At 43.5% G+C, this 22,615-nt stretch overlaps 2 protein-coding genes across 3 annotated transcripts; one reads left to right on the top strand and one right to left on the bottom strand.

The window, feature by feature from the left end:
• The first annotated feature begins 2,769 nt into the window (after nucleotides 1-2,769).
• DYNLL1 (dynein light chain LC8-type 1) lies at nucleotides 2,770-5,213 on the top strand. Its single transcript, XM_081546200.1, has 3 exons — nucleotides 2,770-2,923; nucleotides 3,106-3,243; nucleotides 4,792-5,213. Exons 2-3 carry the CDS (start codon nucleotides 3,112-3,114, stop codon nucleotides 4,927-4,929), a joined length of 270 nt encoding a protein of 89 aa, XP_081402326.1. The 5' UTR covers nucleotides 2,770-2,923; nucleotides 3,106-3,111; the 3' UTR covers nucleotides 4,930-5,213.
• Nucleotides 5,214-7,818: 2,605 nt separating this feature from the next.
• COQ5 (coenzyme Q5, methyltransferase) lies at nucleotides 7,819-20,791 on the bottom strand. Of its 2 annotated transcripts, none has more exons than XM_081546197.1 (7): nucleotides 20,563-20,791; nucleotides 17,457-17,606; nucleotides 14,516-14,737; nucleotides 10,485-10,591; nucleotides 8,983-9,071; nucleotides 8,308-8,419; nucleotides 7,819-8,223 (listed from the first exon to the last, which is right to left on the bottom strand). In XM_081546197.1, the coding sequence occupies exons 1-7, from the start codon at nucleotides 20,771-20,773 to the stop codon at nucleotides 8,122-8,124; spliced, it is 993 nt and encodes a 330-aa protein (XP_081402323.1). In that variant the 5' UTR covers nucleotides 20,774-20,791; the 3' UTR covers nucleotides 7,819-8,121. The 2 variants fall into 2 exon arrangements, with proteins under 2 accessions (XP_081402323.1, XP_081402322.1); XM_081546196.1 differs by having other exon boundaries at nucleotides 20,572-20,791.
• Between the last annotated feature and the right edge of the window lie 1,824 nt (nucleotides 20,792-22,615).

Here is a 22,615-nt window from a genome sequence, read left to right as displayed (position 1 = left end):
GACCTAGAATTTTTAATTCAATGCATATCTAAGTCAATGTATGCTATGTGGCAGACTCTGAATTCGATGCTGAAGATGTAGCAGTGAACAAGACAGGCGGGGACAGATAGATAATAACCAAGCAAATAAAGACATGAGATAATTCACGTGAATTTATTCTGCAGGAATAAATGAGGCAAGTACCATAGAGGAAATAAATAATAAAGTTATTTCAGTAGAGAGTAACTGAATGTGGTGGTAGAGGGTAAGTAGAGATGATTCCCTAGGGAAGGAGGCATTTGAGCCTCCTTCTGCTCAAATCTAAATGAGCAGAAGTTATGGCAAGAGGGAGATGGGAGCAAAGGGGTCCTAGGCACAGCTGTTGTGAAGAACAACTGAGTGAACGCAAAGCACTGGGAGGTAGGCAACCACTCAATACACAGCTGCTGTTCTACCTCATCCCTTTAACAACTCTCAGCTCCTTCTGTTCAAACAAGGAGAATCTGGCCAAACCATAGATCACAGAGAATAAAACTGTATCTATGAAAAGTAAAGGCCCCCAAGAGAGATTCAGGCTCTGGCATCATAGTTAGATTCCATAGCTCTGAATCATACACCCAAGTCAGGCAGAAGCACTAACCTAGCTTCACTCCTGTTGCCAATTCAACTTCTTCCTCAAAAGTGACACCAGGTAGAACTACATTAACTCCTCAAATAAATAACCCCACCACTGGAAACCTGAAACTGGGAAAAGCCTCTTAATTTAATTGATATGCATGTGTCCTACCAGAGTTTCTGATTATTCCCACCGGTTTCTCTTTGACTCTTGTGTGCCTTTGATCAAATTGCAAGGGGCTCTGGATTCCCTGCTGATTCAGATGGTAAAGAGTCTGCCTGCAGTGCCAGAGACCCAGGTTTGATCCCTGAAGGAAACAGCAACCCATTCCAGTATTCTTGCCTGGAAAATCCAATGGATGGAGGAGCCTGGCAGGCTACAGTCCATGAGGTCGCAAACAGACACGACTGAGCAACTTCCCTTTTCTTTTTTTTTCTGGACTAATGAAAATGGGTGGTCAAGTAGAAATAGGCAGAAATATAAACAGAAAGCTTTTGGTTACATGGTTAAACTGGTAACTTGTTTATGGAAGTTGAATAACACATTATAGGCGTTGAAGGGTTGGTTGTTCAAAACCTTGTCATGACTCTTGGGACAGTGCCCTAAGTTGACAGTTAATGGCAAAGTTCTTCCAGCCCTTGCTATGTGCAGAGTACTTCAAATGCTTTGAACGAAAGCGTGCAAGTGTTAGTCTCTCAGTCGTGTCCAACTCTTTGTGACCCTATGGACTGTAGCCCTCCAGGCTCCACTGTCCATGGAATTCTCCAGGCAAGAATACTGGAGTGGGTAGCCATTCTCCTCTCCAGGGGATCTTCCCATCCCAGGGATTGAACCCGGGTCTCCCTCATTGCAGGCAGATTCTTTCCCGTCCGAGCCACCAGGAAAGCCTATAAACAAATTACCAGTTTAACCATGTAACCAAAAGCTTTCTGTTTATATTTCTGCCTATTTCTACTTGACCACCCACTCTCACTAATTCAGGGGAAAAAAAAAAAGTGAAGTCACTCAGTCTTGTTTGACTCTTTGCGACCCCTTGCTATGTGCAGAGAACTTCAAATGCATTAGTTTATTTAATACTCCCAATATACCTATGTAGTGGTTTCCTTTTATATTTAGTTCCTTTACAGATTAGAAAATACGAGGTCCAAAAATCTAGTAAGATGACAGGGCTAACATTTAAATACTTAAAGCCAGACTTGACCCTGCTCCCAAATCCCCCACCCAAGTCCCTGTTGTTTTTTTAACCACTTAGTTGTTAGTCTCCCTAAACCAGAGGAAATACCTCTGAGGGATGCCTTTCTATTCATTAGGACACCTCGGCCCTAGAGGTAAATCTCCACCAAGAAACTCCCACACCGGAAAGACTGCCTCATCAGAGCAAGAAGCCCTACCCTGGTCACATCCCACATCAGCACTCCCAAATCCACCCAGAGGGTCCCCCACCCCCTTAACGGAGGTCAGCATTGCCCAGCCGGGAGATCCCACTCTTGGGAATAATCTTTAATTTATAAGGAAGCCCTCTTCCATTCCTGAGGTTCTCCGACTCTCCCCACCCCCCTATATTTCAGAGGCGGTCCGGCTGCATGATTTGCATGGCCCGATGCAATATAAAAATGTGGCGTTCCTTGTTTAAAAATAAAAATAAAAAAGAATTTCAACAGTGAGACAGCAGAGGATTAAACCAAGCCCTAGGGCTTCTTTTCTGAGACTGACCTGATCACTTGCCCACGAAGCCCTCTCAGCTTAAGAAATACCCTTTAGTGAAGGGACTGACTACCTCAGTCGAAAGGGTAGTTCTTTCTGACCTGGGGAGAGGCGGGGGGGGACGTAGGATACCCAACTTCAAAAGACTATCTTTATTCGCGAATGCATCCTGGGACAATCTCCGAAAATTTGTAATCACTTCTCTCGGCCCTGGCGGAAGCTCCCTTTGCACCTCTCTAGCTCCGGGTACATCCTCGCCACCCCGCCCCTGCACCATCTTCGCGATGTTTGGGCCTCACCTCGTGCGGCCCATTGCCGGGGTAACCGACGCCTAGAGCGGTGCATTGTGGTCTGCAACAAAATGCAGGAGAAAGATCCTGAGGGAACCATTGAGTCTATGGGCCAATGGGAGAGGTCTAAGGGCTGCGTCAAGCCAATAGGGACGGTCGGCGGGGGGCGGGGTCGACGGTAGAAGGGCGGGGCTTAGGTACTAGGCGGCGGCGGCTGGCGTGGGGCTCCTTAGATGCGCCACGGCTTCGGTAGCGACCGCCTCTCTACGCGGTTGAGAGCTTCGCCAGCCCCTCCCCCAGGAGACCGTTGCAGTCGGCCAGCCCCTGCTCCTTGGTGAGAAACTCAGGGTGCTCCGCTCTCTAGCTTCGTCCCCTGAAGGACTTCTCCCGCCTTCTGTTCGCGCGGCCCGCGCTTCCTGAGAAGTGGGGTGGGGGGCGGGCAGAGTGGGCCAGGGAAACTGCTCCTGCAGCCCATACTCCCAACTCCTCATCCTTTGCCTCGGCCTCGCCCCTCAGGTAACCATGTGTGACCGAAAGGCCGTGATCAAGAATGCCGATATGTCGGAGGAGATGCAACAGGACTCGGTGGAGTGTGCTACTCAGGCACTGGAGAAATATAATATAGAGAAGGACATTGCGGCCCATATCAAGAAGGTGAGGACGGGGCGCGGGCGGGGGGCTCGGGCAGTTTGCGCACTGTTGGGGCGAGTCACAACTTCTTCCCCTCGATAACACGTCCCCAGAGCGCTGGCAGGGATCTTTGGGGGCGCGCAAGGTGGCGCGGTGTAGAGGTTTCCAGAAAAGGACGCAAATGAATTTTGCACTTCTCTTGAAGACGGCCCCTCGGCGCCCGAAGTTTTTTTTTTTTTTTAACCCAGCTCCACGGGGAAAGCGCCACCTAGCAACGGTTTCTAGGATCAAGGAGCAGCGGTTCCCCCTTCTGCATGATTGCTGCGCCCAGGATCCATCTGGGTGTTGGAGAGGGGGGAGCTGCGTGGGTGTTTCCAGCAGGGCCGGAGGGAGATCTTGCCAGCCTCCAGTGGGGAGTCAGTCGGCAGTTGAGGGAAGGTGGGTGGTGGTGGTTAGGGACTGGGTTGGGGGATTGGTAAATGGCAGTCTGTAGAAAGCTGGCAGGTCTGCCAACTTCTCGAGCTGTGTTTTCTAGAAGGGAAGGAAACTGGCAGCCTAAGCCGTAGGAGGGTTCCAGTCGAGAATGAGATGAAAGATTTCAGATGGAACAGAAATAAATACCTTTTCTGAAAAAAGCAGCAACAGCAGTACGTTTGTCTAGTCTGTAAGAATGGTATTGCCCTTAATCTAAAAGACGTTCCCACTGTGTACAATACAGTAGTAGCCAAATTTCGCCTAACTCGCCAGAGACTCGTAATACTTTTATAGAGAAAGATTTCAGAGAAAGACTAGCTTTGGCCCCTACCTAGAGCTATCTAGTGATGAAATTAACACAGGCATTCTAGTTCCTAGAGCCTCTGGGGGTGGGGAAAATAGGGAAAAGTTGTTAGTGCAATTTGCTAGCCTTGAGGACCAGGTGGTAGGGTAGATTGGCACCATCAGGATAGATGTGGGAAGAAGGGCTGTTGACAGTAAAGATAAAGTTTGCCCAGGTGGCTGTCAGGTTCTGCTTCCAGCATTCTTTTTACGGGGACAGTGGAGTGCCAAGTGTCTTATCCTTTTAAATTTTGATCTCCAGTGGTTTAGCTGCTCACTGAGGCTCTGTTCTTTTTGGAAACCTTTTTGTTTTCAGCAATACTAAAATGAGTTACAATGGCGGTGTTTTGGGCTATTCTCTTGGATTTGGGGGTACATGTCATACGGTAGGATAGCTTAGTTCTTTTAGACATAAAAACTAGAGGGTAAAACTAGAACTGATGTCACCTGCTGTCCCTGAATATTATAGAAGTTAAAAAGTGTAATTACTATGATAACAAAGCATTCTCAGAGGCTGCCCTTTCTGACTTTTACCTCCCCAGCCCCCATTCCCAGTTTAGCTCAGGCCGCAAGTATGTTTGCATTAATGCAGTATGTAGGCGATTTGGAGCTGGGGAACATTCTTTCATTCTAAGAATTTGCAGATGCCGAAGTTCCTCCTTTCTGCTCCTACAGGCTCTGTTTATCTAGGAGGCAAACTCTGACCTCAGGTTTAGCACTGAAATTCTGTGTTTTTTCTCCACCTCCTCCCCCCAGGAGTTTGACAAGAAGTACAACCCCACCTGGCACTGCATCGTGGGGAGGAACTTCGGTAGTTACGTGACACATGAAACCAAACACTTCATCTACTTCTACCTGGGCCAAGTGGCCATCCTCCTGTTCAAATCTGGTTAAAAGCATGGACTGTGCCATACACCCAGTGATCCATCCAAAAACAAGGACTGCAGCCTAAATTCCAAATACCAGAGACTGAAGTCTTCAGCCTTGCCTAAGGGAACACCTCCATCTTTGAACCTTTATTGTGTTTTGTACAGGGCATTCTCTGTACTAGTTTGTGGTTATAAAGCAATTAGCAAAACAGCTTACATTTGTATTTATTTTCTATTCCATACCTCTCTGCCCCATGTTTTTTCTCCTCAAAATCCATTCCTTTGAAGAAATAAATCTGTTGAAGTGTGCGTTACTGTTTGTTCAAATCTATTGAAGATGGCCTATTACTTGATCTTGGGTAGGTTGGTGGGGGTGATTCCTTGAAGTTTCTGTGGGATGTAACAGACTAGCCTAGTCAACACTCTTGAGTTTCATTCTTGCCCATCCTGCTCCTGTTGTGCATGGAAGACTACTACTCAAAAGTGCATGTTGAGAAATGCATGGCTGAGAAACGACTGGATTAACTCTTACTCTTAACCTGATAAATACATTCCTTAAGTGCTCCTTTTGTGATAACTGCTCTCAAGTGTTCTGGGCCTTAGGCCTCAAGAGATGATCAATGTGTAGTAGAACTCTCCAAGTTTTCTATGGCTGTAAAAGGGAAATAAGCTGGTGAGAAAGTTGGGCTAATGAGAAATTTGTTGGGCTTTAGACATTTTCCCTCCCCTGCCTTGGCCAAAGTATCCTCTAAAGATGAAAGGTGGTCTTAAAGGGAAAAAGCTTTTGAGCAGCGGCCCTCCATTGATTCTAATCAAGTCTGCAGGAGTTTAAACGGACAAGCCTGCTGTGCTGGGCTTTAACTAGCTGTGTTCACATGTGAGTTGAAGCTTTCATTAAAAGGCCCAATTAAAGCTGTGTATAAGTCAAGTTTTCCTGCTATCAGTTTTAGGAAGACAGATCTCTGAATAAAAGCAAGTACAGCAGACAGCTTTTGTAGATAAAGGAAATGATGCCGAGGCTAAAACAACTCACATCTTGGGAAGCTGCAAGGAAAGTCCTGGCTTTTAGTTTCCCTTTGTTTTCAGTGTTTACATGAGGTAAGGCTCTTTTGTTTTAGACCTTGCAGCCAGGCTACAGCTATACAGAGGAAGTGATAGATTTGAACTGATCAATGACTCCCATCTTAAGAGTGGTATTAAATCTGTAACATCTTTGGGAGACCATCTTAATGAGAACTTTGGGGGTTTTAGAAGTTTTGATGAAGCTGAACAATGTTAGGACTGGGAAAGTTTCAGGGTAGAAAGCAAAAAATTAGGATAATGAAAATGGAAAAAGTTTTCCTGCTTTCTGCAGGAAAAGGATAAGGAGGTACTGTGGAACAGGGGGCTGCAATTGGGGTGATTGAGGTTTGGATTTATGTGAACAGACCTAAAAGGTTCCTGTAATTCATCTTTCTTCTAGCTCCTTTTCCACTTTTGTGATCTGGCTATATTTGTTTGAAACTCAACAGGTATTGAGCCTCCAAAGTTGCATCAATCTTTTCGATTTTAGCTCTTCTTAGAAGTAGTCCAGCAAAGAGCCTAAAGCTGCTTTCAGGCCATAAACAGCTGGACAGTGGAAGTTCTAATTTGACCTGGCCCATATCACCAGGAAGTGACAGCTTTTAACTTTTATTTCTTAATTCAGATACGAGAATCACTGCCACTGAGATAGGACTGGGTTGATCACCTATGAGGATTTTTCAGCGCCTGATCCTTGTTAATTTCAAAGACTTCAACTGGCTGAAAACGTAAGCTGAAAGTTTTTCTAAGGTTTAGCATTGTATCAAAAGTTCTTAGGTGCTGTTGTTTGAGACACTTGTATATAGAGAGTTGTATCTGGAAGCTTTTCAATGACAGGGCAAGATCTTGTGAGTGAAGGTACATAAATGACCTCTTATGTGCTGGGGCGAGAGGTGGCCTATCTGAAGACATTTCAAATAGCCTTGAACTGAGGTCTCTAAAGGACCTCCCTGATGGCTCCGCAGTAAAGAATCTGCCAGCCAATGCAGGAGATGTGGGTTCGATCCCTGCGTCGGGAAGATTCCTTGGAAAAGGAAATGGCAACCCACCCCAGTATTCTTGCCTAGGAAATCCCATGGACAGAGGAGCCTGGTGGGCTACAGTCCACGTGGTCGCAAAGAGTTGGACATGGCTTTAGTGACTCAAAAACTACAATAGCAATGTCTCTGCAGTTAAACTGCCAGCAACTCCCAGGTCGATTTCTGTAATTTCTTACCAGCCCTTCTCCCACCCCTACACCCCTGCAAAAAAGAAGACCCTTAAATTTCATCCACACTGAAAATATTTATGGTTTGATTTTAACTTCAAACAGTGGACTTTATTAAGGAGACAAGAGCTCTGCCCAGCTCTGCTGAGTACTGGAGGGGGCTTGGCTAGATAAATAGTTACCAAACTTTTTTTTGGCTATAAGATCCTTTCTTCAAATGTATTCTGACAAGCTCTCAAATTTTTAAATGTGAAAGCAGGAGTCTGCTGGTACATTTATTCTTTCAACAAGGATTTGTCAAGTTGTTTTCTTTATGACAGGCCCTGAGGACACAATAGTGGCTTTTGGTAGAAGAGTACTGAATGAATGATGAAGAAAGTGTATTTCTTTCACCTCCCTCAAGAAGAAACTGACAAATCCATGAAAATTGTAAACTCATTTAGTGTTTCAGTTGCACAGTTCTAGTTATGATCCTTAGCCCTCTACTTTGGGCCTTGGCTTTTGGCCCCAGTCTTAGTCGTAGGCTGAAAGGTGGACTTGGGTATAGCTAGCAAGTTTTCTGGTTCAAATCATCATTGGATTCAAATGATTCATTATCCCTCTGGAAGGCAGCACTGGCAGAGAAACTACAAATACACTTCAAAATTGAGTTTTAGTGCTGGTTTTACCTTAACCACATACTACTGCACAGCCAAGAAAAAACAGGAGTTAAGCAAAAAGTACAGACCAAATAACTCTGGGAGAAGGCCTGAAGCAGCCCCTAAGGAAAGCAGTCAAGTGACAGGAACTTGGTTCTTTCACTTTGAGATTGGTCACATCAGAACATGGGTCCAAGGTACACAGCCTTAAGCGGAGATGTTCTGCTGCTGGTCACACTAACCGGATTATCCTCCAGCTCCAGACTTCTGACCGGATATAACTGGTTCACGTTTCAGAATCTTAAAGGAGTTACAGTTTGAAACCAGAATGAATGGCTACAATGCCTGATGTGAGATTTTCATAAGTCACCTTCTGAAAACCTGCATCTTCTATCATCTCCTTGAACTCCTCCTAAAACACAAAGAAAGATACAGCAGAAATTGCCTGGATTTCAACTGTGGGGCCTTGGGTTGTAAGCTATAGATTTTTTTGTACCTGAGATGGGAACTGTCGGATACTCTCTACAAGGTATTGGTAGGACTTCCAATCTCCTGCAATGACTTCTCCCAGGACAGGAATGACCTGGAAGCTATATACATCATAGAGGCTAAACAAAATGGCAAAAGATTACGATTAGAACCTGACCGTTAATAAGCAAGAAGGTCTAAGCCTGGGATTATAAACTCAAAAATGCCTATAGGGGTCAACCAAGTACCTGAAATAAGTGACCCAGTTGAGGGTGTGGTGACAGGCACAATTAGGAAGGTCCAGAAAAGTGGGGAAGGGGCAGTTACTACCCAGCTCTGATTATTGCCATGTGGGAATATGGGCTTAACCAGGGTTGCCATATTTCTGACTTCTCAAGTGAAGTTGGAAATCCAAATTTTTATGTAAAATTCTCAATTTTAAAATATAGACATCTAAGTCAATTTTCTAAAATAACCATGAGCCAAACAAAATTCATATGCAGGCCCACTTGAGTCTCTGGTTACTGGTTTGAGACTCTTCTGGTCTAGATGTTGTCATTCAGAACTGGCTGACCTCACAGGTGGCACTGTCCCTCAGGGACTCTGAGGTTCATGCTTAAAGCTACTGGCTATTTTCTATCCATTTGGGGATGGGAAACCCTTGGCTGGATGGTGAAAATCAAGCCCTGTTAACAATACCAACCTGGATATGAGGGGATTGTTTACTTGGCTGAACTCCAGACAGAGAAACCTTCCTCCTGGTTTCAGGACCCGATGGGCTTCCTGTAGTGCCTGAGCAAGACAAGAACAATAGGACACACTCCTCAGCACCCCTCACTCATCTCTGGAAAGCTGAGGCGGCACTAGCTTCTGTGGGCGTTATAAAGAGTGCTTCCCACAGACCCCACGTTCAATCTCAGCTGGGAAGCTGTTAACAGCAGAACAAACAGTCTCCTAAATCTTTCAGGCATTCCGCTGCCCATGACTAGAGGTTACCTGGAGTAATCTAAACTGACTCAGATTGGGTGAGGGCAATTTTTGAATTACTTCTCAAAATTACGATGGATATCCCTCTTTGATCCAGCAATTTTCCTTCAAAGAGTCTGTCTTACAGAAATGCTTCTACTGTGGAAATGACGTGGGGTTATTCATTACAGCACAATTTGAACAGCGTAAGAGCAGAAGCATCTTAAGCATCAATGAGAGACTGGTTATATTAGGGAATATTTATACAAACGGAATCTATGCAGCTATTTAAAAAAGGAAGAGCCAGAGTTCTTTATGTGCTGACATGGAATCCAAGTCTGGAGATATATACATATGTATATATTTTTTGCAGGTATATTTTTAAGGGGAAAAAAAGCAATGGGAAAAATGTTTCATATGCTAATATTTGTATTAAAAAAAAGGAAATGAATACACTTAATATGCACAAGACATCTTTGCAAAGATATGCCACTCAGAAATTGGTGACCACGGCGGGAGGAGGCACTGACTGGTTAGCACACAAGGATGCAGATTTTTTAGTGCTGCTTGAGCTTTTGTGCTGTTTGAGCTTTGAATTTATTAAAATTTATTTTTTTTTTAATAAACTGGCTATAGGCACAGGAAAAAAATGAAATTGAAGTACACCATAAACGACTTCCCACCCAAAGCAGGCAACCAGGCAACTGGAGTCCACGTTACAGAAATGAAACTGGGGGCCTTGCCTGTCATCTTCAAATGTTTGGACAGAATGTTCAAGTAGAAATAAAAGAAGAGCTGCATCAAATTAAAGGCTGAACATTCCCTTCTTCCAACAGAGGATCCGTGAACCTAGACACCTTCTGCCAAAATAGGGGCTGAATGCCTTTTCCTGTGTCAGCCTTGGGAATTGCTCTGATCTGCAAACTCTGAGTCAGGAGGCGTCACGGAGAGAGAGGAAGCAGATGACATGAGAGAGCGAGACTGACAGGCTCGAAGATGTGAACACCAACTCAGACTCAAGCAACAAAGGCTTCTATGGGGATCTGCTCTGTGGTTTTGGTTTTTTCAATTTTGTGAGCAGGAAAATTGGCAACTTAAAGGATTAAGACCACTCAGCCTGAAACATTCAACTCAGGAGCTGGGCCCAGAGAAGAATCTCTCCCTTTCCTCATTCACTGTGGGGCCACCCCCAGAGAGCTAATATCCTGGGTCATGCCAGCAGATGCGGCCATTGGTTACCTGATCAATGTGTGTGACATTCCGGATCCCAAAGGCAATGGTGTAAACATCAAACTTGTCATCGTTGAAGGGCAGTTCTTCTGCATCTCCCAATATCCATGCAAGTCCTGAAAGAGAAAAGCAGTTCTGGCCTCAGCATGGGCTGCTGTCTCCTCTGCACCCAGGGAACTATCAAGCTTGAGAAGGGGGTTGTGGGAACCCCTGAATTTGTAGTCAGCTCGACAGAAGTGTGGGTACCCTGGACACCCTGTTTGTGGCTGTCTTGTGAAGTGGGGGCAGTCTTGTGGCAATAAGCCCTTAAACCTGTGGAATCTGACGCTAACTCTGGTAACTAGTGTTAGAACTGAATTGAATTGTCGGACAGCTGGCTGGCGCTGGAGAACTGGAGAACTGTATGGTGCTGGGGGAACATCACATGTGTGGTATCTGAAGCGGTGTCAGAAAACACACCTGCCTTCTCCAGTGGATTCCTGGCCACTGTCTTCAGGATGTCCTTCAGTCCTGAGAACTTGAAGTTTCTGCTGTCCTTGGAGTTTAGAGAGAAGTTTCCCCTAAGGTTCTCAGAGTAGGCACTGGTTACTTAGTTATGCCTTACCCTTAAGCAATTATCCAATTAGGGGTAAAGCACTGTGGTTAAGAGCCCAGGTCCTGGTGTTGCCTGGGTTCTAATGCCAGCTTCCCCAGTTAGTAGCTATATAACCTTTTTTTTTAAATAATACAAGTTTTTGAATAGAGTTATTTTTTATTTTTGGCTGTGCTGGGGCTTTGTTGCTGTGTGGGCTTTTCTCTAGTTTCAGAGAGCAGGGGCTACTCTCTATTGTGGTGCATGGGCATCTCATTGTGGTGGCTTCTCTTGTTGTGGAGCACAAACTCTAGGCTCCCGGCCTTCGGTAGTTGCAGTACGTGGTTTCAGTGGCTGCAGCTCTCGGGCTTTAGAGCACAGGCTCAGTAGTCGTGGTGCATGGGCTTAGCTGCTTCATGGCATGTGGGATCTTCCCGTACCAAGGATCAAACCCTTGTCTTCTGCACTGATAGGCAGATTCTTGACCACTGAGCCACCAGGGAAGCCCCTAGCTATATAATCTTGGATAAACTACGTTGCCTCAGTTTCCTCATGTGTAAAGTGGAGTCAATAGTAGTACCTACTTCAGATAGTCATTAGAATTTATTCTAAGTACTTAATTTAGCATGGTTATATTGGTTCTATTGGACTCACAGAGAAGCAGACCCCAAGTCTGGTCATGAATTCAGAAAACACCCAAGGGAGCTCCCTATCAGGGTTCAGCTTCAATATTATTCGACCTGCAGTGAATCAGACACGAAGTATGATTCAGAAGGGAGGCTTCATAGAGGAAGGTAAATGGAAATAATCTTCCTGGGAAGCACACTAACAGTATTTAACAAGAGTCTCGGCAATGAGCATACCCTTTAACCTAGACATTATCATCAAAGCTACTGCTTACTAAGCCCACGATGACGAGGTCTATGTAATCACTTTACATAATCTTCTACAGGCCCTCTGCAGTGAGAATGCAGAGTCCTAACCACTGGACCATTGGAATTCTCAGAAATTTTTCTTTTTAAGACTTTTTTTTTGATGTGGACTGTTTTTAAAGTCTTTATTAAATTTGGTTACAATATTGCTTCTGTTTTATGCTTTGTTTTTTTTGACTGTGAGGGGCATGAGGGATCTTGGCTCCCTGACCAAGGACCGAACTCCCACCTCCTGCATTGAAAGGCAATGTCTTAACCCTGGACCACCAGGGACATCCCCAGAAATTTTTAATAACATAGAAAAATCTCATGATACAATGCTGAATTAAAGCAGGATACTAAATTGTACCTCCAAGATGTTGTCAATATTATAAAAAGGAAGTGATTAGGAAAAAGCTCGGGAGGAAATCAGAGAAGGCAATGGCAATCCACTCCAGTGTTCTTGCCTGGAGAATCCCAGGGACGGAGGAACCTGGTGGGCTGCCATCTATGGGATCGCACAGAGTTGGACACGACTGAAGCGACTTAGCAGCAGCAGCAGCAGCAGGAAGGAAATATACTAAAATACTGAGGGTCATCTCTGGATGCTGGAACTATGGTTAATATTTACTTCTTCACACTTTTTCAAATGTTTGATTTCTAACATACCAAATTTTCCCAAATATATCACTTTTATAACCCATCAAACCTTTTTAAGGTTTCTGCCCTCCAAGCTTGTACTTTGGGAGGAAGTGCTACATGTAAATAAAATACATAATAGTGCTACACACAAAAAATGCCTTTATATATTAACTTTTATAATTATTAAATCATTTCTAGGATCCTTCTACTTAGTTTCAACTTTATTTTGGCATGATATGTGTTGCAAAGGCATTATTATTGGAGACTGGTACTTGGTAACTCAGCTGGTAAAGAATCTGCCTGCAATGAAGGAGACCCTGGTTCAGTTCCTGGGTTGGGAAGATCCCCTGGAGAAGGGAAAGGCTACCCACTCCAGTATTCTGGCCTGGAGAATTCCAAGGACTCCATGGGGTCGCAAAGAGTTGAACATGACTGAGTGACTTTCATTTCACTTTCAAAGCAAGGAGGAAAAATAAAACCAAACTCTGCAGCACATAATGATTCCTACACAGGTGAATCTGTCTTGGCTGTTAGGAGAGCCTGAAGGGCAAGCTATGCTATAGCAGAGATGATTCCAGAAGTGGAACGTTACCCATCATTCCCATCTTTGTTCTCCACTCTTCATGGCTGAGCACCAGAGAGAAGGGAAACACGTTTCTCAGTAGGAGTAAGAACACAGTGCCTTTGTCTAGAAACACTAGTGACTGTCGGCCTTCTGATCAGTGTTAATGGTTAACAAAAGAGCCCTTCATCTGGGGGGCCAAATGGGCTGCAGTTCGTCTAGGCAGCTCGTTCTGGGGGTGGAAGTAGGAGGAGGAAGAATTGAGCTAAAATAACCATAGACACTCGTGGTGGGGAGGTGGTGGGGGAGGAGAAAAGTGCTGATGTTGACCCAAGGGACTTGGGTTCTTTGTTGGGTACCACTGCCTCTCACGGGGGCTGCCTGCAGTGCTCGGCCATTGTGGAAGAGGGCACTACAGTGGCTCTGAAAAGCTGGGTATATGTGCTGCAGCTGCCAGATCAGTACGTCTATTGGGGCAAAATACTGGGGGCAAAAGTATTTCAAAATATTAAAACAGAAAGCCAAATGTAAAATGTGTATCTTTAAGCTAGAGCAGAAACTGTCCATTTGGGAGCTGCAGCAGCTGCCTGGAGATACCCAGTCACTTTCCCCTTGGCTGTAGAGTGGACTGTGTGAGGGAAGTTTGAAGAGTACCATTTATGGGTGATTCTTCAACTGAATCAGTTGTGCCCTCTGAGGCGCAAAATTTTCTTTTTTTGGGGGGGGTTGGTTGGGGGGTGAGGGGAGACACCTGGAAAAAAATAAAAAGAAGAGGAAGCCAGGATGTGTGGGAAGAGCCATGAGACCTTGATGCAGATCTGAGAAAGGCCTAGCTGACCCAGCAGGGGGCTCTGGAACAACTACCTGTGAAAAGAGCCCCCCGTGGCATATGGTCAGGCTTGGGAGCCCCATGGTCCTCAGTCACTGGCTGGGTGCTGCCAGGTTGGAAAGCTGAGGCAGAGCTTAGTTTTGGGAGGGGGATGAAATGGCTCAAGAACAGGGCATTGGGATCATTGGAGAGCTGCTGGGAATTGAAAGCCAAACTTCTGTCTCAGGGTGCAAGAGCTGAGACCCAAAGAGTCAGTCCCCATTTCGGATCTGCCATTTAAACTGCGTGACTTGAACAAGATACTTAACCTCTTTTGGTCTGGGTTGTCTCCCCTGTCACTTGAGGCTGATAACTGGTTGCTGAAATAACATATGTAATAGTACACATGCTGGGCTCGGCCACACAAATTATCTTCCACTCCTATGTATCTATAAGTTTTTGAAATCTGGAAAAGAAAGCACTTCAGCATTGTACACATTCCATCTTATAAACATCTCCTCCAGGTCCACTTTCTGCAGGACTTACCAGCTTTGTATCCTTGAGCATGGGCTTTCTGTTTTCCAATCTTTAGCATCTCCTTGTTGATGTCACAGACCATGACACGAGAACCGCCCAAGGAATCCTCTTTATTCTGGTACTTTCTGGCAATTTCTTCCCAGGATAAATTTTGTTGGGCCCTTAACTGCCTCTTCTGCTTTCTCTGATTCTGCGCCTGAACATAATTAAGGAACCGGAATGCAATGTCACCTGTGGGAAGCCAACAGGAGGAAAGATCAAACACAAACACAACTGCAGCATTTCTTAAACCCAAAAGGAGCAACAAAGGTACAGGGGTTGAGGAGTGTATGAAAACTGAAGGTTGTACTCATTTCAATAGTTACTTTTTTTTTTAACAGCAATTTTTTAACTGCCAAGATTCTTTAAATAAAAAACCTTTAAAAATTGCATATGTAATACATGGACACATTCTTACTCTAAAAGATTCAATACTTAAATACATAGAATAAAACATGAAAGTTGCCATCTCTGTCCATGCTCTGTAGACATAACAAGTGTTAAGAGCTTAGTGTACTGCTTCCTAGTCTTTTTCTAATAATTTTTGTGACGGTAACATGAAGGTACACTCACAAGCAACAACAACTCACTGCCCCATCACTTCCCATAACCAGTTCAGTTCCCCACAGACCATCTTTCCCAATCCCTTTAGCGGTTTCTTCTGTTGGTTACAGCTATTTCTTTACTCACAAAATTTATAAAGCTATCCTGCCGCCATCTCTGCTTGCCTCTGTCCTCCCAATATATTTATATCACTTTTAATAGTTCCTCACAGATACCTTTGTAACCTAGAGTAATAAACTAATCTATATTTTCTTTCTTTTTTTAATTTTTATTTTTTAATTAGAAGTACAGTTGATTTACAATGTTTCAGGTATATAGCAAGGTGACTCAGTTACACATATATTTTCTTTTTCAGAGTCTTTTCCATTATGGTTTATTACAAGATATTGAGTATAGTTCCTTGTGCTATATAGTAGGTCCTTGTTGCTGATTTTATATGTAGTAGTATATATCTGTTAATCCCATTCCAAGTTTATCCCTCCCCCTTATTTTATTATTCCATCAACTATAGATAGTATCTCTTGACTCCTTTCAACCTTCCATCATATATATATTTGCTCATATGTGTGTGTTCTGTCAAGCCTGAAAACATTGTATTTGTTCTATAGCTCTAAGTTTTCTGTGCTTTGTTGATGGTTTGAGTTTACAAGCAGAAAATCAAGTGTTTACATTATTGTGACCATGTCGTAAATACTGTTTAGGCAAAGCCAGTGCTTTCAGGATCATATTTCCCTTTTTATAATGTTATTTCCTTGTCTTTGTTTTCTTCTTACCCTGTTTGTAAGAAATATAGCCTTAGGTTTTTCCATTTTCTCCATCCAATTAGGTATTCTCCAGTCACTTTCCTATAAATTTATATATAGTTATATGTACTCACATGAAACAACTTAAACACAAATGAGGGTTATATTATATCCATTGTATATAACTTTTCTTTTTCTTCCCACTTAATATGTCCTTGATACTGTTCCACCAGTATTTATAGGCTTTTCTCATTCTTTTAAATAGCTACCTAATGTTAATATTTTATAGTATTGATGTATCTTAAAGTCATTTCTTCATTGAGGTAGAAATAGGTTACTTCCAACTTTTCACTATTACTAAAAATTATGCAGTGAGCATATTTGTAGCTCTATGTTTTAAATGTCTCTTTAAATATATGAGCTTACTTTTTCATTGCATTTTCTAAATGGGCAGTTGCTGGCATGTGGTAACGTTACTGGCTGGGTGCACTGGAGATGGCGGCAGCTCTGACTGAACCTTTTCTGTGGCTCTATCTCTGCGCAAGGTTTTTTTTTTCAGATGAAATGTCTCGAATTGGAATTATGGGATCCTAGACTAAAAAGCATTTTAGATTTGGATAGATTTTGCTAAACTGTCCTCTACCTCACTGCCCTCTCTGCTTCCTTTTGGGGAGAGGACCACACTAACAAAGCCAAACATAATCGTGAACATTATTCTATTGCAATTTATTATTATACATTATTCTATTAGTATAGATTATTACATTATTACATTATATGACATTTTTCTCTCCAAATGACTAGTCTGCACCAAGAAACAAAGGACCATGCATAAATAAAAGAGGTGTTTTTTTTTCAATAGAAGAGCTTTTGATATCTGATATGATAGTAGATTAGGCAGAAAAGGCTGCCTTGAAAGCTTATACGATAAAAGCCCCTCCCCTCCTCAGCAAAGAAAGAGGGCAAGTGGGCTAAAGGTTAAACAGAAAGTAAAAATAGTTGTTTAGATGGGGAAAGGACACTGGAGGAAAACAATTCGTGAGTTTACTTTGTAATCCTCTGAATTTTAGAAAAATAATAGGCACAAAGCTGATATTCTGTGTTTCTGATTGGCATTCAGTAGGGCTTCCCTGGTGGCTTAGTGGTAAAGAATTCACCTGCCAATGCAGCAGACAAGAATTCACTTCCTGATCCTGGAAGATCCCACATGCTGTGGAGCAACTAAGCCACAACTACTGAGCCCATGCTGTAGAGCCAGGGAGCTGCAACTGCTGAGCCCACGTGCTGCAGCTACTAAAGTCTGTGCACCCTAGAGCCTGTGCTCTGCAACAAGAGAAGCCACCACAGTGAGAAGTCCATGCCCACAACTAGAGAGTAGCCCCTGCTCGGTACAATTAAAGAAAAGCCTGAGCTTCAGTGAAGACCCAGCACAGCCTAAATAAATAAAACCGAAAAAAGAAAAGAGTAAATTTTTCTGAGAAGTGTATTGATTTTCAATCACCATGTTCAGCCTAATGGAAGGTGAGCTAGCTCATTACAACAAGAGAAACTAGTTTTTATAAAAGGAGCTCAATGTTACCCACGGAGACCAAACTGGACATTACCTGTGCCTCCAGCAACATCCAGCAACTGGGTCCCAGGAAATGGGCGCATCTTCCAGAGCAGCAAATCCTTCCAAACACGATGGATACCAAGACTCATCATATCATTCATCACATCATACTTCTTGGCCACACTTTCAAACACCTGATAGACTTGACATGAGACAAATACAGCATGACTGGGCTACTAATAATATTAACCTGGAAAAGTCCTAAATGTAAGAAAGTTCCCCGCTCCCCCCATAAAATTAACTGTCTGCAAGGTGGAGCCAAGTCATAATGCTTGATGCCCAAATCTGCACGTTACCGCTTTTAAAAAAAGGCTTAACTAGGGACTTCCCTGGTGGTCTAGTGGCTAGGACTCCACACTCCCAATGCAGGGCACCCCTGTTTGATCCCTGATTGGGGAACTACATCCAACATGCCACAAGTAAGAGTTTGCATACCACAAGGAAGACGGAAGATCCTGCCTGCCGCAACTAAGACCCAGTGTAGCCAAATAAATAAAGAATTTAAAAAGGCTTAAATTGCTTCAAGGAAGAAATAAGTCAACCTCTTTTCTGTTATCTTAGCTTCACATAGGACCATTACCTTGCAATAATGCCATGCACATACTTAGTAGTAAATCACATTCTTTTTTGGCCACGCTGCATGGCTTGCGGGATCTTAGTTCCCTAACCAAGGATCAGACCCAAGCCGAGTCCTAACCACTGGACCGCCGGGGAGTTCCCCAGTTTCCATTTCTTAGAGGAAAGGGTGGGGGGATTGGAATTTTTCTAACAGTATCATAATAAAAGACAACAAAATCCATTAGAAATACATGAAAAATGGATGGGAAGACCTCAGCTCATCTCTGCCTGTGTCACTGAGAAAAACCTCAGGTTCAACTTGGTGGGCAGATGAATGGTAGGATGTGAGTCAGGGCCACGTTGAATTGTAGAGGGTCCTTGTGACTCTCCACAGGACCAAGGAAGAATGTGGGATGTGGACTGGCTGAGGAGTTAAGGAATTTACTATCTAAGATGCTTCAAAGCTCAGGCTACATTTAACTCCTTTGCATCTCCATTTCTGTTCATGAGATAACAATATCAGTGCCAGCCTCCTACCTACCTGCCAAAAGGACTGAGTCAGGTAAAGAAGGGGAGGTATGTTGAGTTCCTTAGATAAAATGTGCTGCTAAGACCCACAACATTACTGTCCTCTGCTGAATCAGCAGACGATAGAGCCCTCCTCCTTTCACTCAATCTTGAACATCTATTCTCAACCCTGGGATCCTGTAAGCTTGCTCTTTGCTTTTGAACATCTGGGATATTTAGAGGGACACTCAGGCTCAACCCACTGAGTATAAGCCCTTCTTACTTTATGTGGTTCTAATATGCAAGAACTTCAGTTATTGTGGAATAGTTCAGTAACACCAGTCCTTTAGCAACATCATTCAAATACAATGATATATTAACTGTGATTAATTGCAGAAAGTACAAATCTTGCTAGTAGTCCTTCAGTCCACAAATCATGCATAAATAAGAGAGATGCATCATGATCGGAAACCAATTATGTCACTTCTCTCACAGTTTGTAGGGGGTTGGTCACTATACATCCCTTATTCACATGCAGACAGCAAAGCATGTAGCTGTGTTACCTTCTGATCTCAGTTGTGAATCTCTGTGGCATTTTACAAAACTAGATAACTGAAAGAGGAAACTGGACTACAAAAATGAAAGTGCAACAAAATAATGAAAAGGGTAACCTTGGAGGTGAAATTTGAACAGAATGTCAATGGAATCATAGGAGAAACATTACCATGGGGATGTCAATACTGCCACCCCACTCATTTTGGAATTGCAGCCACAGGAACTCTGGGAAGATGAACTTATGAAGTTTACTATCATTTTACCTGGCTCCACTTATTTCACCCCACAACCAGTTATCACGCTCCTAATGTGCATCAGATGCTGAGAACACAGTTATGAACGAGTCTTAACTTTCTGGGGATTCACAATGAAATGTGTTAATTTACATTTGATATTCAAAGAGTTATAGTAGAGCTATGTATTTTGTAAGGTTGCGCTGAAAGGTAATACAATATACTAGCCTATAAGAGGATAAAAAATTCAACTGTAGGCTCTTTTTCTTATTTCCTGGGTGACTACAGGCCAAGTTAAGGAACCTCTCAGAGCCTCACCTTATCTATCTGTAATGTGAGCATAATACCTTTCTCATTACAAATGGTACAGCTGGAATTTTAAAACAGGTCTTTTCCTTTCTCAAGTCTTATGGTGAACACAAAGAAAGTGCAGAACAATATCTAACATTTACTGAGCAATTAGGAAGTGCCAGGCATTATTCAAAATTCTTTAGTGTATGAAGTAATGTAATCTTCACAAGAACTCTATGAAAGAAATTACTATCTTCCCTACCTGGCAAATTTGGAAGCTGAGGTACATATTAATAGAAAATAGTTTTCTTCTTTCTTTCTATAAAAGATGGCCTATCGCTTTAGCAAGAGATTATCAATATGAACTCAGTAGTCAGACCGAACTGGGTTGGAATACTAGTGCCACCACTTACTATGTTAAACTGGGCAAGGTTTTGCTTAACCTTTAAGTCTATTTCCTCATGTGTAAGATAGAATAACAATACTCCCCATCAGGAAATTGAAATGAGAATTGTAAATAATGTCTGCACACTGCCTGGCACATCATAAATGCTCAACTGATAGGGTTCTGTGATAATTACTTGAAAAGAGGAGGCTGTAAGTCTGGCAGAGACAGACTAAGGGTACTCCTTGGAGGTCAGGACTGCACAAGTTAATGCATCAGAGGCGCCTGCGTGCGTGCTAAGTGGCTTGAAGCAGTCGTGTCCGACTCTGTGCGACCCTACGGACTGTAGCCTGCCAGGCTCCTCTGCCCGCGGGGATTCTCCAGACAATAATACTGGAGTGGGTTGCCCTGCCCTCCTCCAGGGGATCTTCCCGACCCAGTGGATTCTTTATCTCTAGCGCCACCTGGGAAGCCCCTCAGCGGAGTTCACAGGACGTTAAATCAACCCTTGGTTTGGGCAGAAGAAACTAGATCGTAGACGGTCAGATCCTCCCTATTCACCCTCTCACCCCTTTCACCTTTGCCCCCCTTCTCCTCTTCCGACACGGTCTCAAACCCGAAGTGCGTTTCGGTTGCCTCCTTCTCTTGGGACAAGAGCCGTGCACCCAGGGGGCCCCTGGGCGAGGAGCTACGAAGCCCGGGGAGCCTGCAGCCCGACACTGCCCGCGACCACCCACGGCCGCACACGCTCCATAGAGCCCAGCTCCTGGGGGCTGCCATCTTGACAGTCGGGTGACCGCTGTCAGACAGGACGTAGCGTTGCATCGCTAGATGGCTGACGGCGGCCGACCGGAGACATTATTAGCTGAACGCGTCTTGAAACCTGATGTTAAGTAGCTCTGCAGGATCTCTGGGATCCCGAGGCTATTTGGTCTTGAGTACGCGAAATCCCTTTCTCTCTGCCTTCAAATTAAATATAGAATTTACAAGGAATCAACGGACCTTAGGGAGAGCCCCCAGTCACTTCAGATGCCAGGTCTCTGAATCCTGCCAATCTGTAGTGTGTGTTAGTGTCGCTCAGTCGTGTTCGACTCTGCGATCCCAGACTGTAGTCCTCCAGGCTCCTCTGTCTATGGAATTCTCTAGGCGAGAATACTGGAGTGGGTAGCCATTCCCTTCTCCAGGGGATCTTCCCAATCCAGGGATCAAACCCCCATCTCTTACATGTCCGGATCGAATCCGCGTCTCTTGCGTCTCCTGTATTACAGGCGGATTCTTTACTGTCTGAGCCATTGGGGAATCTCTAATCGGTAGTACTAACTCCGGAGATAGCAAGTAGCTCCCTTTTTCCGATGAGGAAGAGGGCAAACGGAGCTTTTAAATCAGTAAATGAATGAATGGAATGGATTCTAAGAATCTTTTTGATCGAAATTCTCTGGTGATTTGTATGCGAGGGATGTGCAGAATAATCTTGAGAAACATGCTAGATTACTCTGAATGATAGACATAGGAAAGACAGTTCTTTGGTCTTTTCATCTTATGAACCTAGGAAGTTCATAAATGGGAAGGACAGCTCTGGTATGTATTTAACTTCCTTTTATTTATTTACTTTTTGGCTACGCCCTGCAGCACGCAGGATCTTAGTTCCTGGACCAGGGATCCAATCTGTGCCACCTGCAATGGAAGCTGGATTCTTAACCACTGGACCACCAGGGAAGTCCTTCTGGTATCTATCTATTTAGTAAGTCATAACCAAGCACCATTCAGCCTGTCTCCTACTATCACAAAGCTACATTTCTAGCTCCAGCTGGCACAGAATGAGTGTTTTAGTTTAACCTTAGACTTTCCCATTAGTTTCTATGGAAAGGGTAACGTAGACCATCTTGCGGAAAAGAGGATGGAAGTGGTGAGTTTTATTTGGATTTCTGTGTGTTTCTGCTTTACTTCTCTGTAAATGTATGTTTCCTGTAAATGTTTCACAAGGAGAAAGTGCCAAGGCCCCTAAGAAACTACTTTGAAAGTGGAAAATCTTTTCTTGGCTTAATGTAGCCTAACAGATGGACACCTACTGCTTTATTTTGGAAGAACTGCATGGAGCTTTCTCTCTTTTTTTCACTTCTAAGAGTGATAGAAGAAAGAAATGATTTCCCCATGTCATCAGAGTTCCCACACCTTTGTTAAAGGAAATAAAAACTCATCCAGGAATCTTAGTATATCTTCCAAATCTAGTCATACATAAATATGGACTTTCAGGATTTTCTAGACTTAATTTGATGCATTATGTGGCCATTCTCTCATTTCAGTATGATTTGTAGGGGGAAAAACTGGAAAAGAAAAAACAAGATAAGGACTGGTGGAGGGCATTTAAGAAACATTAAAAAATGTGAGATTAGTATCTAATTTCTTTTATCCCAGCTAAAACTGTTAAGTTCAAGAAATTGACTTCTATATACTTACTAATGTTTTGTATAACATATGATGATTAAAAAGAAACCCCAAAGGGCCTAATTAGGAGATGTCTAGGATTTTGTCTGTTTATTTATTTGTTCATGTATGACTGCCAAAATTCCACTCATTTTTCTATGCTCAGCTCAACTGACATCACCTCTGGGGAAGCCCTCC

The sequence above is a fragment of the Giraffa tippelskirchi genome, chromosome 11, assembly GCF_054371585.1.
Source record: "Giraffa tippelskirchi isolate mGirTip1 chromosome 11, T2T-mGirTip1v1.2.pri, whole genome shotgun sequence".
Classification (NCBI taxonomy): Eukaryota; Metazoa; Chordata; class Mammalia; order Artiodactyla; family Giraffidae; genus Giraffa; species Giraffa tippelskirchi.
This window is presented reverse-complemented; position numbering and strand designations above follow the sequence as displayed.